The sequence below is a fragment of the Zonotrichia leucophrys genome, chromosome 5, assembly GCF_028769735.1.
Source record: "Zonotrichia leucophrys gambelii isolate GWCS_2022_RI chromosome 5, RI_Zleu_2.0, whole genome shotgun sequence".
NCBI lineage: Eukaryota > Metazoa > Chordata > Aves > Passeriformes > Passerellidae > Zonotrichia > Zonotrichia leucophrys.
Window position 1 is genome coordinate 36,955,850 of NC_088175.1, and position 23,081 is coordinate 36,978,930.

The 23,081-nt window shown below is 36.9% G+C and overlaps 1 protein-coding gene across 13 annotated transcripts in view; it reads left to right on the forward strand.

The window, feature by feature from the left end:
* Positions 1–20,210, forward strand: part of LRRC4C (leucine rich repeat containing 4C) — a 487,017-nt gene extending 466,807 nt beyond the window's left edge. For all 13 annotated transcript variants that reach the window (XM_064714493.1, XM_064714486.1, XM_064714485.1 and 10 more), the window contains one exon: positions 17,564–20,210. In XM_064714493.1, the coding sequence (XP_064570563.1) occupies positions 17,606–19,522 (1,917 nt within the window). In that variant the 5' untranslated portion in view covers positions 17,564–17,605 and the 3' untranslated portion in view covers positions 19,523–20,210. The remainder of the gene's footprint in view (positions 1–17,563) is intronic.
* The last annotated feature ends 2,871 nt before the right edge of the window (positions 20,211–23,081 follow it).

Sequence of the window (23,081 nt, forward strand, 5' to 3'; positions counted from 1 at the left end):
AGTGAAAATGGAATTTAAATTTAAGTACTTATAATCTAAACCTTTTAATGTCTTCATTCCAGAGGAAAGACTCCCATGCATATCAAACACTGAATTCCTCATAGCCATCATCCACATCTACTAGGAACCTCCTTTTGTTTATTCCTTGTGACAGAAATCCAATTGTCATTGCAAAGGACAGAGACAGAAATTGTTGTAGAGGATCTTTGTGACCCTGGTGTTGATTAAGTGGAAACATTTTTGAGAAATACTGCATTAAATATAATTTCCATAAGAATATAATGAACTAATTACCAGACAAATATTTTAAAAAACTAATCTTCATTCTTGCTTATTAACAGTGAACAAAGAGAGATGGTACCCTTTGTTGTTATTGTTGTTTTTCTTAAATGTGTGTACTTTGGCCTGCAGTTTCCTGAACCATCACTTGGACAAAAATGTTGGATCAGGAGTTTGAGAAACTATTTAAATGGTGAGACAGAGCCGGTGCCAGTGAAGCTGCACTGATTTATACAAGCTGTGGATCTGGCTTATGAATTTTATTTTTGACAGTAGCCACTATTACAGCACAGTCAGGACTTTCTACAGGCATTCTTCATGACACAGAGCACTGGCTCAGCATCCATAACTAATTTGGTGTTGAATGAAGCGATCGCTATGCACTGAATTGATATTGAAACTTCCCATTGAGAGAACTTTCCAAAAATAGCAAAATTCAGTATGTGTTCAGAAGAAAAGGACCTTTTACTCAGGAGCATAAAAAGTCAGGTCATTACAGTTGTAGTATGAAGTGTGGATCTTTGAATTTTACTCATGCTTTTGATGCTTGTGCCACTTGTGTAATGGGCAGAGTGTCATGGCCAAGGATTGTTGGACTGAAAATGGAATTGGTCATTATTCCTTGCAGTCTGCAAGGAAGGTGAAGCAAAGCCTAGTTCAAAATCCTTGAATCAACAGTCTGAAAATCAGAATTTCACGAGGACAGCAGTAGTTCTGTACCAACTTCCAAGTATACTGTCTGCTGTTTTTGCATTGTATGTTCGTATTGTTCAGCAATGACTGATAAAATTCCTCTCATTTCCTAGTATGTTCTTACTTTGCCTTTTGGGAGATGAAGAATAACATCAAAGAGCAATTGAATATGATCTAGTAAGTGCATTTCTCACTCCTAAGTACGGCTTGTTAAATTTCATTTTGAGAAATGAAGCTGTATTTAGTATAAATGTGAGGGATCCTGGTGGGAAGAAAAGCACCCCAAACCATTAAAAGAAAAAAATCTTTTCTTTTTGCTGCTATATAATTTTTAAATTAGCAATTTGTGCTACACTTAAGGAAAAAAAGAAATTGCTGACAACTTGGACACCAGACTGCAGGTAAATTAAATTTTAAGATAAGGATTTAGTATTCTTTAAGAAGGAAGGAGAAATGAATTTTGTCAGTTCTTAGACGACCCTTAATTAAATTGAAAGGTGCCTTACTATGCTACTTTTATACATTTAGGAGGAACTATTAAACTGTTTTGCTGACTTCAGTATACTGAAGTCTTGCTGGGCTGCTTTGTAGAGCTGCAGAAAATGATCCATCTTTAAACAGCTGTAAAGTATTATGAAAAGATTTTAATATAGCTTTGCTCTCTGGTGCTTATCACTCTTACCTATAGAGTGCACTCTAAATCCCAGTATCTGCCCCTGAACATTAATTTGTTACTTGTTTTAGTAAGAAATGTTGCTCAGGGCAGTCTGGACAGCAGATACTGAATGCTAATAGATCCCACCAAATGATGGTTACTCTCTGAGGAAGAGGTAAGATAATTCATGGCTGTTTCCCAAGTTTTCTCTCACACCCTGTCTCACTCAGGACAAATGTCAGGGAAAAGACACTGTCTGGAACACGCTTCTGCAAATACTGCTATAAAGATTATCAGTGTGCTTAGCTTACTGTTAACTAAAGGATGCAGGGTACCAGTCTCTTCCCACTGGGCACCTAGCTTTCTGTCTCTCCTTAAAAGGATTCATTGCATCTGCTGAAAGAAATGGAAAGTTGCAAGAAGCTATTTTGTCAAATTTGTAAAAGCAGATTGTTCTCCCAGTCTAATTCTACAGCAGTGTTTTAGTGTTGTTCTGACAGAAATAACTGTTCTTTAACATGATAGAGGTGAATGAGAAATCCACCCCACTTGGAGTCAAATCCTCTTCCAAATATGTATTTTCCAAAACACAAGGGAAGTTTACTGTAATTACTTTATGTCAAATTTGAGCATAGATATATAGCCCACTTTTCTAAACTTTCTGAAGTTTTCCTTTGATTTCAATTGAAGACAGCAGCCTTCAGTATTTCTTGATATAACATGGTAAACTATAAAAAACCTGCTGTGAGTCTCTCCAGAAATACTCAGGTTTCAGTGGGAAATAAAGCAACTGTGATAGATAGAGAGAGAGAGATAGATGGATGGATGGATGGATGGATATTGTTTTTCAGTGAAGGATTTAAAACACAAGGAAAAACCTAAATAAAAGTTAATATATAACTCTAACCTATTACCATCTATTAATATAAAACTTAAATTTCATGTACACCAGACAACATTGTAAAAGAGGAGATAAGAATCTCTCTTTCCTTGACGTGGATTATGTCTGCTGTTTTTATTTCATAATTTTGATTGAAACCCTATAATTTATTGCAATAAGGAAGGAAAAAGAGAAAAAGAAAGGAAATACCTCATTATTCAGGAAAAGGAAAGTTTATTTCTTGAGAACGTAAAAAAAAGGTCCACTCTTAAGGTATGATTACTAGTCCTTCAGCATTCAGCAATCAGAATTCTTTATTTCATGTTTAAAACAATTAGTTTTGTCTTTACCATTCTAAGCCTCGTTTGTAAAAGCTCCATTTTCATAGCAGTTGGCTGTCTGAACCTCTCGATAGTCATAAACACATGAGATTGTAGAATAGTTTGGGTTAGATGGGACCTTAAAGATCATCCAGTCCAACCCACCCCCAACATCTTCTAGACCAGGTTACACAAAGCCCCATCCAGCCTGGCCTTGCACAATTCCAGGAATGGGGCATTCACAACTTCTCTGGGCAACCTGTTCAAGTGCCTCACAGTAAAGAATTTCTTCCTAATATCTGATCTATGTCTGCCTTCTTTCATTTTAAAGCCACTTTCTCGTGTTCTGTTATGGCATGCCCTTGTAAAAAGATCCTCTCCAGCTTTCTTGTATGCCCCGTTCAAGTGTTGGAAGGCTGCTCTAAGGTGTCCCAAGAAAGCTTATTTTTCAAGAAGGGATAAGTTTAGTTTAGAGGCTACCAAGGATCACAGCCTTCAACTGAAATAAAAATCATCTGGTTTCATTGACTTCAATGAAACAACTCTAGTTTATCCCATCTGGGAAATTGGTCAGAGTTCAGACAATTTCCTGGAATTACTGAGAAAAATGTTGCCTTCACTCTACTGAAAAGGAAAGAAAGTTATAAAGAGCAGCCACAGGAAAGGGTTATGTATATCACTTTCTTTTCCCTATATATTTTTTTTCCATCATCCCAGCTAGTCATAGCTTAGATTTAGATCTATGGCTGCAGTGTTAGAGGAAATTCTTAAATCTGTGCATGTTCCTTATCTCTGATACACAGCAGCTGTCCTGTCTTCCATGAAATCCTTCTGCAATTTAGATCCCAGCTCAGAAATCAGGTCTAGTAAAGGAAATCTCTGTGCTTCTATGTGAAGAATGTGAGACAGAACTCCCTGAAGTCTTTGCTGGTTCTAGTTGCTGTGATTACATTTTGTCACTTTCTGAGCATTCTTAAGCACTGAATATATGAACAGCAGTATGAATAAAGAAATTAAGGTGCTTTTCTGAAGATGCTTAAACCCAAGTTTTAAAACCATTCTTGCAGATCAAAGGCAGACAATGACAGACAATTACTTGGTAATAGCTGCCATTAGGCATTCTTGCACAAGTGGATACATCTAGAAATAGGCAAAGAACTGCATTTGCCTATAGGCAGATAGCAAAATCCACTCTACAGTTAATTGTGTAATCTTCCAGTCTAAAAAGTGCACCATGTGATGCAGGTCTGCAAGTCATCACAGTGTTGGGGATATACGTGCTGTGTATCATTGATATTTAATGCCAATTAGCACTTATACACATCGTTGCTTTTAGTAGCTCACAAGTACATGGAACTGGTGTGAAATACTCTGCTGGGAGAGTGTCTGATGATGCCAAAAGTCTTTGGATACTTCACAGGAAGAAGTATCATGCATTATCCATATTTATTATAAGTGCTTACATGGATGCCTACTAATGACACCTTGGAAATATTTCATGTCCTTGTCCTCATGCATCTTTCTGGAGTAGGAAGAAGAATACACAAGAATCCAGAAAATAATTTTGAGTCAAAGAGAACTAGAACATTAGCATTTTTGTCCTTCAACTGTATTTTTGATGTGCTCTGGCTAGAGCAACAGTTAGAATTCAAAAATTCAGAAAGTTCTTTCTTGAAAGAAAACAAACAAGTAGCTTTTTAAAAATAGCATTGAGGTATCTTTAGGTGTATTAGGTATAGCTATGCATGTAAAAATGCATGAGTTTCAATGAAAACTTTATTATTATCTTTAACTATTGACAAGATCATGTTTTGCCTATAATAACTCTGTATCTTTCAATGAACAGAATGAAAAAAATATCCTAAATTCAGTACTTGGGTTCTTTATCAGTAACATTCTCCTTTGCTGGAAGCTATTTGTTACCATAAGGTATGACAGCTGCTTTAAATCAGCTGCATTAATATATTGACATTTTATAATATTGTACTACTGGGTTTTTTATAGCTGCCTTTTATATATAGGAACTCTTTTTTAGCTGCCTCAGTTACTATTTTTTTCTTTTATGTTCTCTGACAGTTTTAATTAAATGAAAATTATATTTTCATATCCTTGAAAACTATCCTAAAAGAATGTCATCAAAGCCCTAGTGCTTACATCAGCAACAATCTGCAGTTGGCACTATATAGACAATTCTTATTGATATATGGCATGGAGTTCTGACTCCACTGAAACCAAATGCAAAACTCCCTTTGGTTTCTGTAGGAGTAAAATTTTACCTATGATTGTGTCTCATAGAACTAGTTAAAAATGCAAGTGTGTGGCGAGATCATGCACCTAGAATACTGTATCAACTTTTAAGAGTCTGAACAGCTGAACAAGCAGGCAGCACTGATGATACTGGGCATTAGAGCCTTTTGGAAACGAGAAGCAGATACACAGCGCTGTAGTAAAAATTATCATCTGCTAAAGTATTGTAAGCTAGCTTTCCTGGATCTGATATGACTTTACCATTAATGTAATAATATTTTGAATTTGGCCAGTGATTTTGACAAGCAGGCTATAAGGAGCCTGTGTAGAGAAGATATTCCATTAAATAAAGGTGTATTCATCAAATTTGAAACCATGTCTATGTGAAAAGTAATCTATTATTTTTCTCTATAATACTTCCTGTAGTATGAAGTTCCAGAGAGATAACATCTATTCTATCTTTATAATTTGCGATTCTCGGATTTATAGGTTGTCTGGACAAAAATAGAATAACTCATATATGTTGCCACATTTTCTCACAAATTCTGTTAAAGCCTTGAATTTTCACCAAGCTCCATTCAAAGATCTCTTTGTTAATCATCACTTGCTAGGCAGATCTATATTGCCAATTCTTGAATCAGATGACATTCTGAAAAGATATGCACTGTCTTGAATACCTCAAGAAAACACATTTGGATGGATGATACAGGATTTTGCTAGTATCATATTTCAGCACATATTGAAACACAATGTTAAGTTACTCCAGGATTAATTTAACATTTGAATAAAATTAATTTGAATAAAACTAAAACTGGTTAAAAAATTTATTTTGCCATGTTAAAGTGGTTGACACAGTTAAAAAAATGGACCTAGTTCTGTCTCAATATTTTTGTTTCCAGTGCCTGACTGAGCTAGCTTGTTAAAGGATGTTTATTCCCTGTTAAGGTAAAATCCAAATGTCTTCTTATATGTGCACGTGTGACCCTATGATTATGCTTTGTACAAAGATATTTGGGGCTTAATGAACTAAATATTGGAATCTAGAAATTAAAACTTTAGTAATTAGCCACTTTAGAGTGAAACTGGTTTTGAAACTTTATTCTTCAACAGTACTGTAAACAACATGAGTCTTTTACCAGGTCAGAAACGTGTTTGTGAGAGAAAGATTGACACTTGAAAGAATATAGCTAATGAAAATGAGATTTGTAGAGCTTGTATCAGTCTGACCTCATGGCAGAGAAGGTCATGGAGTAGATTGCCTTGAGGGCCATTGCACAGCATGTATAGGACAACCAGGGGACCAGGGCCAGCCAGAGTGGGTTTAGGAAAAGCAGGTCTTGCTTCACTAACCTGATCTCCATCTGTGACAAGGTGACCCACCTAGTGGATCCGGGAAGGGCTGCGGATGTTGTCCTCTTGGAATTTAGTCAAGGCTTTGTCTTCTGCAGCATTTTCCTAGAGAAACTAACTTCCCATGGTGTAGACAGGTGAACAATACATTGGGTAAAAATTTGGCTAGATGGCTGGGCACGGGGAGTGGTGCTGAATGGAGCTAAATCCAGTTGGTCTTCCCTTTCCTCCTTCTACCGAAGCTAGTTCTCTGAGGGTGAACTGTTGTTCTTTTTCAAGGGCTTTACATTTCCTTACTTGGATAGCAGCAAATTATAATGAGTGTCACATTTTGCCAGTTATACAATCTTATGGAAGGAATTTTCTTTCAGCTTTTATCACTTTAGTAATTTTATCATTATCATTGTTGGAAGGATTGGACTGTGCCTCAAGTGATCCAGACTGATGTCTGTGCTTTGTTGTTTGGGTAGAAGAGTCCCATGAGTTTCAAGTAAGAGTAGCATTATAAACGACAGTTTCATACTCCCAAAGTATTTCTTCAGATTTGCCATTTATAGTGGCAACAACTTGCAGCAAATACTTGATAATACATGTATTGCATCTGGCCAGTGTGGAGTGTGAAGCTCATGTTTGCAAAGTATCTTATATACACATCATAAATTTTGGTAAATAATTTAATCCATTATTGCCTCAGTTTCTTCAGCTGTAAAAATGAATAATATTACCTGTCTTTTTCCCAGAGGTCTTGTGAAGGTGTGTTTACGCTTGACATCTAATACAGCAGTCCAGGGAATGATGAATTGACGCCAAAAACTCCCATTGTGTGCAAAGGGCCCTGGGGTCACTATATTCAAGCAATTCCCAATAACACAACTCTCAGGTCAAAGTTTGTTGTTCAGATCCAGGAAAATACTTGTAAGTAGTTGTTATAGTCCCCCTGAGTCACCACATAGTTTCACTCTTAATTTTATTTCACTAGCTGCCTCCTAAAAGGAATTGAAACATTCTCCCACTTGTGATATTTAAAGGTGTACAAATGCTGTGCACAAGAGAACCTGTGACCTGCTCATTGCCCAGCAGTGATAGAGCTGGTAATAATGTGCTTGCTATTCTGGCTGTACTGCACTTTGGTAACACCTAGGGTTTAATTGAAATACACCCTGACACTGGTTTTGTTCATGAAGCATAGAATGGACATAATTACTATGAATCTACAGAGGGATATTATGGCAAAATGTCGTATTACTAATTTTGGCTCCTCACTCTCTTTGGGGAAAAAAAAAATCACAGATTTCAGTAAAAAACAATGTGCCGCAGTTTCATAGAAGTCCTAAAACAAGTAATTTTCCAAAAAATTAACTTCTTATATTTCTCTGTACCTATTTTTTCTTTCAAAACACTATCACAGTAGGATAATTGCATTGCCCCTAACAGTTTCATATTCCTTCATAATTAAATAAACAGCTTGTAAATTGCAGACCACAAAGTGCCTGTGTTCCACTCTTACCTTAAGGGGTTTCCATAGTTACAAGGACAAGAAGTTTAACCATCATTTGCCAGACTCAAGGCTATTTGCAGCCTTAACTTTTTAACTCATATCTCTTTTTCTCTTTGTGCTTTGTTTATTAAGAGAATGAGGGAGTAATTTGGACTCAGTTAGCCACTACAAATGCAATGATGCAAAATGGACTCCAGTGCTTTAGTGTGTTGTTAGCTGGGTATGTTTTTCCCAGAAGATATTTTGAAATAATACCTATTAACTATACAGCCTATCGTTATCAAGGTTATGAAGTATCTACCAGACACTTCTTCAATTCAGCATCAAATAATTCAGCAGTTTAAAAAGGAAAACAGGAAAGCATTCTTCTTGGCATGTCATCATGGCATAGAAGTATTTAGGCAGATACCTATTTTAAATCATACTGCAAAAAAATATAGATGCAGATTTTCCATGGCTGCTTTAATATAGTTTCCTTCCATCCCTCAGTCTCCTCTGTTTTACATAATACAAAGTTCATTTGGAAAAACTGCAGTTATTATTGTACAAACTTGATCTTCTCATGCCACTCAAATGGACAATTCTCTGATTTGCTAATATCAAAGTAATTTTCAAATTTTTTTAAATTACTTCAGCTTTTACCAGGGTATCTCTGTTGCCAAATTGCAGAGAGGTATAGAAAACTGCTACTGCATTACATGTTCGTCAAGCTAAAATAATTTTGTCTTCTTGTGTATGTTATCTGCTGAAGTCCAGAGCTCAGCAAGGATCAGAGGATGATGTGTATGGGTGACAAGATTATTCAGCATTAGCACCTTCAGTAGACAAGTGCAAATATTGTAATTTACTAAATAATGTTTTGGACTTTAAAAACTAGATTCAAATTTTCTTGGGTTAGGATGAAACTTTCTTAAGTGCAGGTATATACTCTAATTTTTTTTTTTGGTCATTTGTTTGTTTCTCTTCATTATACTGGCTACATTAATATATGCATTCTTAGGTATTCTGACCTGATCTGACATTTCCCACATCTCTTTTTATCATTTGTGAGTAGTGAGAAAATTCTGAAAGTAATCAGAGCTAATACCTTGGATTCCATGAGCCTTACACATTTTCACCTTTTCATTTTTGAAAAGACACAAACTTTAATATTACATAAAGTAACAGATTTTTTTACCTACCAGTTTTAAATGTTCTAGTACATTTTTTAAAAGGATGTTAATTTTACAATTCAATGTTTCCATGTATAAAAATTGATATTATTACACTGGAGCAAAACTACTTTGTTTGAAATAAATTATCACTGTACTATGTCTAAATAGATGTTCAATTGCTCCTAAAACCAGAAAATACTATGGTACTTCAAAAAATGACCCCAGTATGGCAGGACTAAAACCTGTACTGTTTTGGACCAGTGCTTTTGAACACCATATAGTTTTTATTAAGGGTTGTTTTTGTGCTAATTTTGTTGTGGTTCTCAGATGCCTTCCTAACATGGATCTGTGATCTTAGTTTCATAATGAATGAAAAAATAATTAAGAAAACATAATTTTAGAAATTGTGCAGTTTAATTATTGCTCACTGAGATATTTCTGACATAAAATAGGCAAGTCTTGACATCTTGTTGGACTTCCTCTTATATCATGGTTGGCTCATGAGGTACCATGACAGACTTCTGTAATTAAGAGAATTTTATTATCTGGGTATTGTAAAATTTCTATTGTTCAGTTGCCTGTTTTCCCCTACATAAATATCTGTCCAGAAGGAGCTATAAGATGAGACAAACAACAAAATGACAGAGAAAATGTATTTAATGAACTGAATTAGTGAAGCAAAATGGAACTTCAGTAACCCAGGGGGATCAGTGATGAGGTAGAAAACCTTTTTACCTTTATGTAATTGGTTTGAATCAAGCCCAAGTCAATACAGAACAAAAGTTCCTAATGTCTATACGGGGTCTCAAGAAAATGAATCCAAATTAACTTTGAAAAGGGACTAGCTAAACTACATTACATCCTTTATGGACACTCTTAATTGAAGTTACAGTGGCCTTGATTCAATTTAGGTTTAAATTAAATTCTAAATAAGAATGTCCACACTAAGATTTAATGCAATAGAATTAACCCACTTAAAAGTTAATTCCAATTAAAATTCTAGAATGTTTCTGGGTGCACTAAAACCAAGCTGTATTGTGGTGGCTTTTATTGAAAGAATTTTAGCTCATTGTGAATAGTTCATAGATTGCTCCTATTCATACAACTGTGAACAGTATGAACAGAGAAGTTAGGATTGTTCTGTCCTCATCACCCTTGGAGTGACTCCCTGGAGTGGCATCCAGGGAGAGGACAACAAAGAAGTAGTATAATTCCTCTTAAGATATCGAAGTTGATCCTAAAGGAATATTCATTGCTTATTATCTGATGTTTTCTATGATTTTACAGTGAAATTAGTTTTACTGAGGATACAAATTGCAAATGATGCTTAAAATTGTGTTTATAAAGACAAATGCCAAACTGATTGAGATTCAAACACTGTAAAATATCTTAATTTCTAGCTAAAATGCAAATATTTTTGCTTGGACCAATGTGCACTCAAATTCTCATTTTTAAATTGTTTATTTCATATTCTTTTCTTTTACCTGATGTTAAAGATAAAATTTTAAACCTTAGGAAGAAATGAGAGAGGAAACATGAAATCATGCTGGAAAATGAGGTGGGTGAGATAAAGCTGTTTTCTGTATAACAGAATGAAAGACAAGAAGAAAAAGGCAGACTGGGTCAAACTCACCCTTGATTGAACTCCACTGAAATCAGTGGTGATTCAGGAGGATTGAATGTGTCCAATCACATTTAGGTCTTTCAGATCAGTGTCTTAGTGATTCAGTTGAGTCTTGAAAGGCTTGCAGGAGAGAACTAGGAAGTGTCTGTGGTACAGCAATATCCGCTCTGCCTCCTACACTTGAATGCTTCAAGGGGCCACAGAACTATGTCCCAGAGCAAAACAGTGAAACATGCAAAGAGGAGAATAATTTGCATTGTGAGTGTTTTGATTATCTGGTCTCATGAGTAATCAGTTTGCATTGCAGGGCTGTCTATCTACCCTGCTTTGGCCTCCCCTGTATTTAACTAAAAATAAAATAAAAAACAAATAGATAAAAACTGCTGGGTTTTGAAACCTCACAGGATTTTAGACATTATTGCAATGGCTCCCTTAACTGCTGTTGAGGCTTTTAAAGTCCTATAGCAGTGAAAAGGGAAAGCTGGTTTTTAACAATGTACGTAAAGTTACCCGGTTCTATAGTCATAGACATGGGGTTTCATTGTAGATCAATCTATTAGAAGAAAGCCAAACACCTCTGACCAGAGTCAACCCATGAAGAAATAAAAAATAAGATTAGGCAAAGGAAACCATTTTAAAATGGTAAACTTACTATAAACCGTTTCACTGATTTTTTGTGATGCATTTTTCGTGGTGCATGTCTGTTAAGAGCATAGCATGTGTTCCTTTGTTAGTGACAAAAGCATCCTATGGAAAAAGAGAATGGTGTCATTGTACTGTGTAGGGGCAGGGAACAGCATGCAAACTGCTTGCACTGCGCTTGAACTGAGAGCTCAAGTCCTTGAGGGTTCAGCCAGGTGGAAAGGTATTTCCAGGGAGGAAAGGGGGGAGGTGAGGTGGGCAGGAGATTAGGGTGAGTGAATCCCTGGCAATGTGGTTCCATTGGCCCAACCCTGCACAGCCATATGGGGACGCACATGTGAGGCTGCTGGAGCATTTGCAGAGCAGATGTTGGTAGAGCATTTCTGACCCCGGTGGAACTCCCTGCCCACAGCTCAGTCTCTATTCTGGGATGAAGGCTAACCCTCCTGTGTTTCAGTACTTTGTGGAGCTAAAGCATATTGTGTGCGTGTCTACCCTGAAATTCCCTTGGCTGCCATTGCTGCCATTGCTGCCAAAAGGGGATCAGTCTCAGGCCCTTGGAGCATTCAGAGTTCCTGAAAAGAGAGTCAAAAGAGTTACTTCTGCATAAGGTCGTCCTGGGATTTGGACCTATTTTTACTGCTGTACTCCAAGCTCTGTTCCATACAGAAACTATTTTCAATTCTCTGGTGCTGATGCTACCGGAAGAGACTTCCCAGCATAATTAGCTGCTTGATGCACCTAGCTCCTCTTCACATGTTTGGAATCTGCTGTTTAATTTGCAATTGTAGAGTGGCTTGTTCTCTGAAAAAATGCAGATATCATTGCAAAGGGTTTTTCTCTCAGAAAACCTCTTTAAAAGGGTGTGAGGTACAGCATACATAACTGTGCTCTATAGAGTGAAGCATAGATGAATTTTCTGAATGCCTCCACATATTTGTCAGCTTGAAAAAAATTGAAAAAAGTGATTTGAATGCTTCTTATCCTGAAATTTTCTGGGACACAGCTGAGGGAGAGCTTTTGTAATTTAACAGTTCTTCAGCTGAGACTTAACTGATGAATTTGTGATGATGTAATTTTACTGTAGTAGTTTAAACACCTGATATTTGATTAATTCTGTCTGTATTTTCAATGCAGCACATATCACATCTCAATTTTTTTTCATGGCAGGGGTACAGCATGAACCAAAGTGTGCTAGATCATACTGTATCTTAAACCATATATTGGGATAAAGTCATGGCCTTTGCAGTGCACAGCTCTGCTGCTGAGACAGTTTTTCATAGACCCACAGACAAGACAGAAAGCAAAGCATGAGTTGCCAACAGCAACTGAACTGCCAGCTAAGGGTCACTGGAGCTTGGGGTCACTGGAGCTTGGGGAAATATCTTTGCCACCTGCCATACCTGATTAGGCAGATCTTTGCAAATGGTGTGGAAGTTCTCTTTTGTTATCAAAGATCCCCATTACAGGAAAATCCTTCAGCAATCAGAGGGAGCACAGTCACCTTCTCCTGGTAGTATAGCAAAAGGAGAACAAAGCACATCAGACCCAAGATCTCATTAAAAAAAAAAAAAAAAAGTAGGTAATATTACAAGGCCCATAAAGAAGGCACCTCTGCATACACATTTGGCAAAGTTACATTTCAATAGGGTAACCACTGCATCCTCCAAGCTGTCCCTGAGGAAAGTTGCACTGTGCATAGTTGCAGAGGTAGATTAGCTCTGTCATTCCTTGCTTCATCTTCTATACTGGATCTTAAGAGGGCAGAGCTTTTAGCTCAGAGGGAAATGTGTAGTACATTAAGAGTAACAGAGAGTCAGATAAGCTATAGAGAGGACAACATGCACATCAAGTGTCAATTTCAAAAAGAGATTTTTTATTTCTGCGAAAATGGAAAACAAAATGCACAGCTCCCCATATGTGTCTGGGAATGTCTCTATGGCCCTAAAGAGAATATACATTACTGTGCTAAAAAACCAGATGACTGTGGTAATTAGAGCAGTGCCACAGACAGACTAAAGGCCATGTTTGGAAACACATTTGATAATTGTACTGTGTGTTGGGAACCAACTGTGCAGTGAGGAAATTCTGAACATTTTAAACTGGATTTTTAGTCTATACAGCAGAGGGCACTAGTGATATTGAATTGACTGTAGAGTTGCTATTTTGATACTAGAAAAATGAAAAAAAAATACTCAGAAGACAAAGAGGTGTCAACAAGGACTAAAGAAGCTGGTTGATGGTCTGTGTTCCATGTGTGGGCTTGTAAAGCTAAACCTTCAGTGTTTCTAGCATAAATAGGAATTGAATAGCAAATTACTCTAGTACAGAGCTCCAGATGGATCTTTATGTAAAGCCCATTAAAACATTTCCATAACACCCTTCAAGGCTTTAAATTAATTTTCCACTGTTATTTTATGCTGGCTAATTTTTTTTCCAGGGTGTTTCCAAGATATTTATGATTTAAAATTACCCTGATATGAAATACCTGCATCAAGAGTTCTTGATTATTTAAGCTCTGAGCCCTGAAAAACAGCCAATATAAAAGAAAGGATCTTTTTACTACATTCTTCCAGCCACTAGGAATCTTACTGCCATATTTCAGCCTCATGCAAACCTCAGTAGATGGAAGTGAGGATTAGCAAAGTATTGCCTAGTATATTTTCTGCTGGTCATGGTCACTTTTTTGGATCATCATCTCCCCTGTACTTTAGCAGCACCAAGTCCACTTAGTGTGGTCTTGTCCTAAAAACAGGAGGCATTTTGCTTCCTGTACTAACAAAGAACAGGGCAAAAAGACAAGTAATATAAATAACTCCAAAGTTAAATCAAATGGTGGCTGCAAAAGTTAAGATTTGCTCTCACTGCCTCCTGGAAAATGTTTCAGAGGGATGGCAATATAGATATTCTGTACTTATATATGAAGCAAGATACAGCTTAGACACAGAAAGATCAAACATACCCATACATGTGAAAACATATCTAGAACTAAGTATTCACATATCACAAAATGTCACAAATCCTGTCTTCAGAATTATAGACTCAGAGAAGCTATCAATTAGTCAGTAACCAAACTTGTATTTGAAGTATGCACAGATTTGAATTTTACAGAAACCTGTCGGTGTCAGATTTCCCTGGAGGTCTTTGATAGATGGTTGTACTGAGGCATGTGTTTGATTGAGACATCCCTAGCACAGGACTAGGGAGAACAGTAAATGTAAAAGCCACAGGCGATTTTGGCTTAAGGAAAAAGCTGTTCCTTGTGAATGATTCATTGTTTCAGTCAATAACCAAAAATAGGAAGGATATAGGGAATTTATCATAAGAAGATAAAAGCATTTCTTTCAAAAATCTTTTTGCAACTGAGACATGTAAACACTTTGGTTTTGGTTAGACAACATTTACTGATCAGTCTCATAACTGGGTAATTTATTTGTTGTAATAATGTACTCAAGTAAAATTATTTTTTTTTCCCCCATGGAGCATGTGTGTAGTGATGAAAAGGGAAGATTTTCTGGATGAAGAACTAAGCAAAGGAAATGTTGGGAGATACCCTCAGGTTCAAGTAATTAGAACAGGAGAAAAGTGCCTTGGAGTACTTGCAGCATGGCTTGGGATCATCAGCTTCACGGAGGCTAGAAAAGAGCAGCTGAAGAGACTTGGTGCATTCAGAGCCGGATGTTGAGGGTGCTTGCTCTCCCATGACCTTTCTTATTTCTCTGTACTGTTTTGTTCTACGAATGTTGTAGTGTTCCTGGTCCTTCAGGGAATCCAGGATACAGGATTGAGACCAGACAATGACAAAAAGAAAGAGAAATTATATGACATCCAAGAAAGCTGGCCTTTAGTAGTGAATTGGTCTAAGATTCCTGTGCCTCTGCAAGCCCAGTGTGCTGCCTGTGCCTCACCAGCCCTGTACACAAGGACAACTGGCAGCTCTGAAGGCAGACATAGCAGCCTGTGTTGTCGTGCCAGTTTAAGTGAAGACAAAAATATTGCACCCGTGCAATGGTAAAATAATTAGTTTGTTGTGTTTCTGTGTCTGTTTTATTACTTGTTAGTGGAATTCATTATTCAGTCCAAATCCTTAGTTTAAAGTTTTTAGTTTATAAAACTTAGTATAAGTTTTAGAAGAATTTTGAAAATGACCATGGAAAAACAAATTACTGCACAAAAAAAAAACCAACTTTAAAAGAGTGACAAAAATGCTAATACAATCGCTTAACTATCACAGATGATGGTTAATTACTATTCACCAGCAAAATTCATGGATCACAGGTCTTAACTAAGAACCCTAAAATTGATATAAGGCTCTAATAGAATTCTTTTGACCACAACAGCAGGTTTTTCTTCATAACTGTGTAAGAAAGATGGGAACTATGGCCTTTTCACCTGCATTTTGAATACAGTTTTGCTGCAGATGGACTTTTGCAAGCAAACTTGAATTTTAGTGGTTGGAGTGTTTCTCCATACATCCTGTTCAGCACCTCTGAAGAGATAAGTGACCTTGTGAGCCTGCAGTAAAAAGGAAGGTGTGTAGAGCAGCTAGTCTAGTACATTATCCTGAAGCTGATGTTCAGGAGTGCATATGTTGGCAGAGGGAAGGGATGGAGGGGTGGGAGCTGTAACATCTAACACTACAGCCACAGGGCTCTCCAGAGCCATGGGACAGAAGTGTAAGCTGCAGAGACAGAAGTGACTTACTCAAGGTTTCAAAACACATCAGTTTCATGAATCTTTCATAACAAGAATGATGTTTTATAAATAGCACATATAGAGAGATCAAACATACAGATACAACCCAGAATTTCTAGTTCTCTTCACAGTTTTTTAACCATTCTATTGGTTTTTCTGCAGTAAATTATTAAAACTGAGGTGAGAACACTTGCTAGCTCTGAACCCTTATAACAGGTTTTTTTTTAAAAAGGCAGAAATGAATTCTCAAAAACACATTGTCTGAATATACAATTAGAAAAAAAAGTGTTTCATTAAATGAATTGCTGTGAGATGAAAGTTAATATAATTTCCTGGTTTGGTGATTTTTTTCATGGGGTTTTTTTTGGCTTTTTTTTTTTAATGAAAGGTCTCTATTTTTTACAAAAAATGAATCAGTTTGGAACCTGGAGTGGAAAACTGTTGCCTTATAGTATTTTGTTTTAATGAATATATATGTGCTATCCATCTGGGTGCTCTGGGTTATAAATATGTTTTAAGTTTGCTGTAATTTCTAAGACTTCACTTTTGGCTGATTTATAAGAAATTTCATTAATCTCGGCAACAGAGGAATCTTAAACTGAGCAGCAGATTGAAAATGAGCTGAAGGCTGGGGACTATAAAAACTGCCACACATGAATCAGTACTGAAGTTCTTAAAATGGTAGTGATAATTTCCACTGTGAAGCTCTTTTTTCCCTTTGCAGTAAGAATTTTTTGGGAGCTTTTTCAAGGTGCCAATGAAACTACCAACCCTGCACCTACAGGGATATTTTTCAGCATTTAAATAAATGGCTACTCTCATTTCTGTGTTCAGTACACATTTGCCAATGAGTGTTTCTCTGCTGCTGGTGCAAAACAAAAGAATTGAAGAGGCCATATTATTAAATTGGATGATGCTCTGTATGCTTCTTTATTTTAATTTTTAATTTTTTTTCAATTCTTATAGGCAAGATCTTGCCCTGTCATCTGCATGACATTCAGTTTTAGAGATTTACTTCTAGCTAAACTCTGATTCAGGAATCATGTTGGTATAGACAGAGATTTTTACCCATTCCAGAAACTTGCTTTTCATGTTATCTGTTCTCTTTCAATGTGTAAAAAAGGTTAACACCTTGAATACTCTGATAATTCCTATCTTAGTAGATTCCTATGTTGCTAACTTTTGCCTTTGGAGATGCTTGTCCTTTCTTTCAACTCTCCCCTGAGTTATATTTCTTTTCAGTATTCATTGTGATTGAACTTCTTATCTGCCATCCACCCGTATACACTGTACATTGGAATGTGCAGGATAACTAATGTATGGCTATTTCTTATCTCATTGCCAGTTGCAGCTGACATACATATCTGTACGGAAAAGTAATATTAGAAATTCTACACCTGCTCTCACTATCCAATTTCAAGAAATTGGTAGAGTTGACTGAAAGGACTTGAAAAGCCTTTGTTGAGAGAACACAATTATTTGAGATTAATTTAATGTTCTCCTTCTCATTTCTTCCTTTCTTTCAGACGATTCAAACTCCAGAAGGACCAACACCAAATAAATTATGAATGTTGAACAAGATGACCTTACATCCACAGCAGATAATGATAGGTCCTAGGTTTAACAGGGCCCTATTTGACCCCCTGCTTGTGGTGCTGTTGGCTCTTCAGCTTCTTGTGGTGGCTGGTCTAGTGAGGGCTCAAACTTGCCCTTCGGTCTGCTCCTGCAGCAACCAGTTCAGTAAAGTGATTTGTGTACGGAAAAATCTTAGAGACGTGCCAGACGGCATCTCCACCAACACCCGGCTACTCAATCTCCATGAGAACCAGATTCAAATCATTAAAGTTAATAGCTTCAAGCATCTGAGGCACCTAGAAATCCTGCAGCTCAGCAGGAATCACATCAGAACAATTGAAATAGGGGCTTTCAATGGTCTGGCCAATCTCAACACTTTGGAACTCTTTGACAATCGTCTGACCACTATCCCAAATGGGGCTTTTGTATACCTATCAAAACTGAAGGAACTGTGGTTGAGAAACAACCCCATTGAGAGCATCCCTTCTTATGCTTTTAACAGAATCCCTTCTCTCCGGAGGTTGGATTTGGGGGAATTGAAAAGGCTTTCATACATCTCAGAAGGTGCCTTTGAAGGTCTGTCCAACTTGAGGTATTTGAACCTTGCCATGTGCAATCTTCGAGAGATTCCTAACCTTACTCCGCTTGTAAAACTGGATGAGTTAGATCTTTCTGGGAATCATCTGACTGCCATCCGGCCAGGTTCTTTCCAAGGGTTGATGCATCTTCAGAAATTGTGGATGATACAGTCCCAGATTCAAGTGATAGAAAGGAATGCTTTTGATAACCTTCAGTCGCTTGTAGAGATCAACCTGGCACACAACAATCTAACGCTACTGCCTCATGACCTGTTCACACCGCTCCGCCTAGAAAGGATCCACTTGCATCACAATCCTTGGAACTGCAACTGTGATATCCTTTGGCTCAGCTGGTGGATTAAAGACAAGGCACCCTCCAACACTGCATGCTGTGCCCGTTGCCACACGCCCCCCAGTTTAAAAGGAAGGTACATTGGTGAGCTGGACCTGAATTACTTCACATGCTATGCTCCAGTCATAGTGGAGCCACCAGCAGACCTCAACGTCACAGAAGGCATGGCTGCAGAGATGAAATGCCGGGCATCGACCTCCCTCACCTCCGTATCTTGGATTACTCCAAATGGATCTGTAATGACACATGGGGCATACAGAGTTCGGATTGCTGTGCTCAGTGATGGCACATTAAATTTTACCAAGGTAACTGTGCAAGACACGGGTTTGTACACATGCATGGTGAGTAACTCTGTTGGGAATACCACGGCTTCTGCCACGCTGAATGTGACCGCCCTGGATAACCCTGGGTACACCTACTTTTCAACCGTCACGGTAGAGACTGTGGAACCTTCTCAGGATGAGGCACAGACCACAGAGCAGGTTGGGCCCACACCAGTTACCAACTGGGAAACCATTAACATGACAACCTCACTCACTCCACAGAGCACAAGATCAACAGAAAAAACGTTCACCATTCCTGTGACGGACGCAAACAACGGGATCCCAGGAATAGATGAGGTCATGAAGACTACCAAAATCATAATTGGTTGTTTTGTGGCTATCACTCTCATGGCTGCTGTGATGCTGGTAATTTTCTACAAAATGAGGAAACAGCATCACCGGCAGAGCCATCATGCTCCAACACGGACTGTAGAGATCATTAATGTGGATGATGAGCTTACAGGTGACACACCCATAGAGAGTCATTTGCCCATGCCAGCAATAGAGCATGAGCACTTAAATCACTATAACTCTTATAAATCTCCTTTCAACCACACAACAACAGTTAACACAATAAATTCAATACACAGTTCAGTGCATGAACCGTTATTGATCCGAATGAACTCGAAAGACAATGTTCAAGAGACTCAAATCTAAAACATTTATGACATTAAGGGGTGGGGTGGGGGGACAAAAAAAGATGGTTTATAAAACAAATGACACAAATGACTGGGCTAAATCTACTGTTTCAAAAGTGTCTTTACAAAGAAAAAGAAATTTATTTATTAAAAATTCTATTGTGATCTAAAGCAGACAAAATTATGTGTATTCCTCAGAACCTGTTTTTGCTGCAGTTATTTACCCTCCTCGTTCCCGTTTTCCTGCCCAACCTACCCTGACTCCCATTTGCCATATTTTTCATAGGAGATCTTGATTCCCTAAAAGAACTGATCTAGGAAATTTTGTAAGAATTCTGTTACACTTTGGGAATTTTTATGGTGAATTCTAGTGGTGAGATTCGGTCTATTTTGTCACTTTCTCTTTTTTCTTTTTTTTTCTCATGCCCTTTTTGAAATTATTCAACAGAGAATGGAGTAATAACAGTAACTTTGCAAGTGAGAAAAACAAGTAAACCTTTTTTTCTCCATGTAATGATTTGCTCTGTACGTACCGAAAGCACCATTCTGTGAAAAAAAATGGAAAAAAAGTAAAAAAAAATCAACCCAAAAATTAATTTACTTGTGAAAGCCTATAAAACCCATGATCTTTTAAGCAATTCTAGAACCAGAATTTGTAGTTCAAACACTAAACTAAGATTATAAATAAAATATTGGTTTTTTTCTGTACTTGGATATAGCTCATTCTTAGTGTGGCTTTAAACATCAAAAGTTTGTTAAAATTCTTATGATAATCTGCTCTGATGGTCCAAAACACAATCACTTTAAAGAGAATAATTAAATCATTTTGGATCATTAATGAAGGATATCACAGTTTTCATTTTAGTTTGTGAAAACAACATACTGGCAAACAAGGGTGTTTGATTTCTAATGCAAGATTGAGATTGTTCCTTCTAATGGTGTGTGCAATTATCTCTATTATATCACAAGATGCTTTTCACAATGCCAGAAAAAGTTTTGCAAGGAACTTCAGTTGCCTCCGAATTTATTAGACAAAACTAAAATCTTTTTTCTGTTTTTTACTATTTATAACTGTCAATAAGAAAATTCATCTTTATATCAAAGGTAGTGGTTTCCAGTTCAGTTGTTCTGGGACTTCTAGGCACAAATATGAAAGAAGCTTAGCCATAATAATACCTGTCATAAGAGCTGTGTCCCTATGTGCAAAATCAAATCAACATTCTCTTCATGGAGTAAATCACAGGAAAAAAATCTGAGGATTTTGCTTTAAAGAATAGAAAGAACAAAGTCAGATAAATCAGAGGATATTTTAAGTTACTGTAATTTGCATGACAATTAGACTCCCTGTAGAGTACCCAGTTTCCATTAATTTAAACTCAGACTCATGTATCATAGGGAAATGCACACCCTCCGCCTTTCTGTTTATGTATGTTTAAATCTCTGGATTTAGCTCATTGGTATAGGACTGGTGTATACTTACTTGGTGTGTGCTTGCTGAAAGCTAAAAGGAAAGTTTTCCATAAGAAAACCCACTTCAGGACATTGTGTTCTTCCAAGCAGAAGTTCTGCCAAATTAAACTTTATGCACTGGCAGCTGAACAGAAGCATTTTAAGATTATTCAAATTAGGACAAAAAAAAGGGATCTTATGTATGATTTCTGAATGCTTTTTCACCTGTTCTCTTTCTTAACCACCCAAACTGAGGGTTTCTGGGGCCTTGTGCCACATAAATAAAATTCTTAGCAAAATCTGTTTGCATCTTTCTAGTATGGAACACCATGCAGGATGAAGATATCACTGAAAAATATACTTCTATTCTGTAAGTTGAAGAGGGAATTCTGATAGGTTGAGGAGGTAAACATCTCCTGTTGGATGCACGGTTCTCAAGGTTGCAAGTGAATGTTGTAATACAAAGGCCTGATTTAAAGAGGACACAGTGGAGATAGGTGACAATGCATCACACCCTGCAAGGAGTCTGATAACTAAAATACCGAATGAAACCCAAAGTTCTATAACAATCTCTAAGAAACATTTGGCAAGGCATTATCCTTTGATGTGCTACATGAAAAATAATATCTACTCAAAGGGAATTTTAATAGAGGGCAAAGATGGACCTGAATGTAAAATATTCCAGCTGTGATTCTTAGGTTTCCCTGTTTCTTCAAAGTGCAATCGAGAATTTCATTGGTGATTTCTTTTAAGCATTGTGATAGATTCTGAACAAAACTACTACACTTGCACATTCCGATGTATTCTTTGCCCACCTGTCTAGGAACAGTCTGTTCATGGCAAATGCTAATCTGAAAATTGAAAAACAATTCAATTCAGGAAACCTAAAGCTGGACAATTTAAATCTGTAATTAATGGGTTGATGTTAACAAATTATGTCTATGCTAACCAATATTTGGGAATGCAGTTATGGTCAACATGGTTTTATAAGCACATAGTATTTTACTAAGCCCTAAAGTAGGTTAGTAGGAGGCCTATAAGAAAACAGGTATAATTATTGTCGAGTACGGGGTCTGTGACAATCTTTGATCCTTTTTGCAGTAATACAAAATATTATCAGTGACTGTTTTAAACAATATATTAATTCTTACTGAGCGTTAATCCAGTTTTATGGGCTAATAAAACTATCAGATATTTCTGCTTGCTCATAATAATCAAAAAGGAGCATCATTGGGGTGTGTTTTGTTGGGTAAGTATATATCTGTTACATGTCTGTGATATTAGGTATGATTTTCCCATCGTGCTCCCTATCCTTCTTGGAACCACAGATATTATTTCTGATTGCTTCCTACTTCTACAGAACACTCAGTACTTTTGCAGGTGAATTAAATACCAGGGTTAGCAAAGATCACAGTTTAAATTATGAACTGAGCTCTGTAATAAAGTGAAAGGAATTCCATGCTCTCTAGTTTTGATGCTCAAATCACATGTCAGTGCCTCCTGTTACTGCTCCAGAGACAACAATGTTAAGAAAGAAGCCTCTATCTCCTGTATGACAGAGCACAACTGACAGAAATTCTAATGAAATTTCTCTTGCAGATGACCACATTGTGTGTGATGTAAAGCAATTGTGCAAAAAAAATTGTGTTCTTGATTATGATCTATTGCTTTCTAGTGGGCTCATGAGAAATGATGATTTGTTCTTCAGTTCATCTGATGGAGTTTGAAGATGTTTATCTGCTGTCCTATGCAAACAGAAATTGCAAAGCATTTTCTTTCTGGAATTTTCATCAAGTCTTGCGAATTTTGCCATATGCAGAAATAACAGGTGTAAAAGCAAACCAAGTCAGTTCCATTCAATTCATCATAGAAGATGGACATTTTATTTTCCTTCCAAAAGGACTAAATGTATGAAAAGTAATAGATTAATTGTATTTTTTGCTAAAATATTCTAACACATTAAAAATTATATTTAATTGTTTCAAGATTCCCTGTCCCCACTGACACAGGTTAATCACAGAATTAGAGAAAAGACAAGTAAATTAATATTGTACTTTATTATACCAGCTTTTTTTATTCTTATGAAAATGTTTCATAGCAGCTGTTACAAGCTTTTATATGTCAGGTAG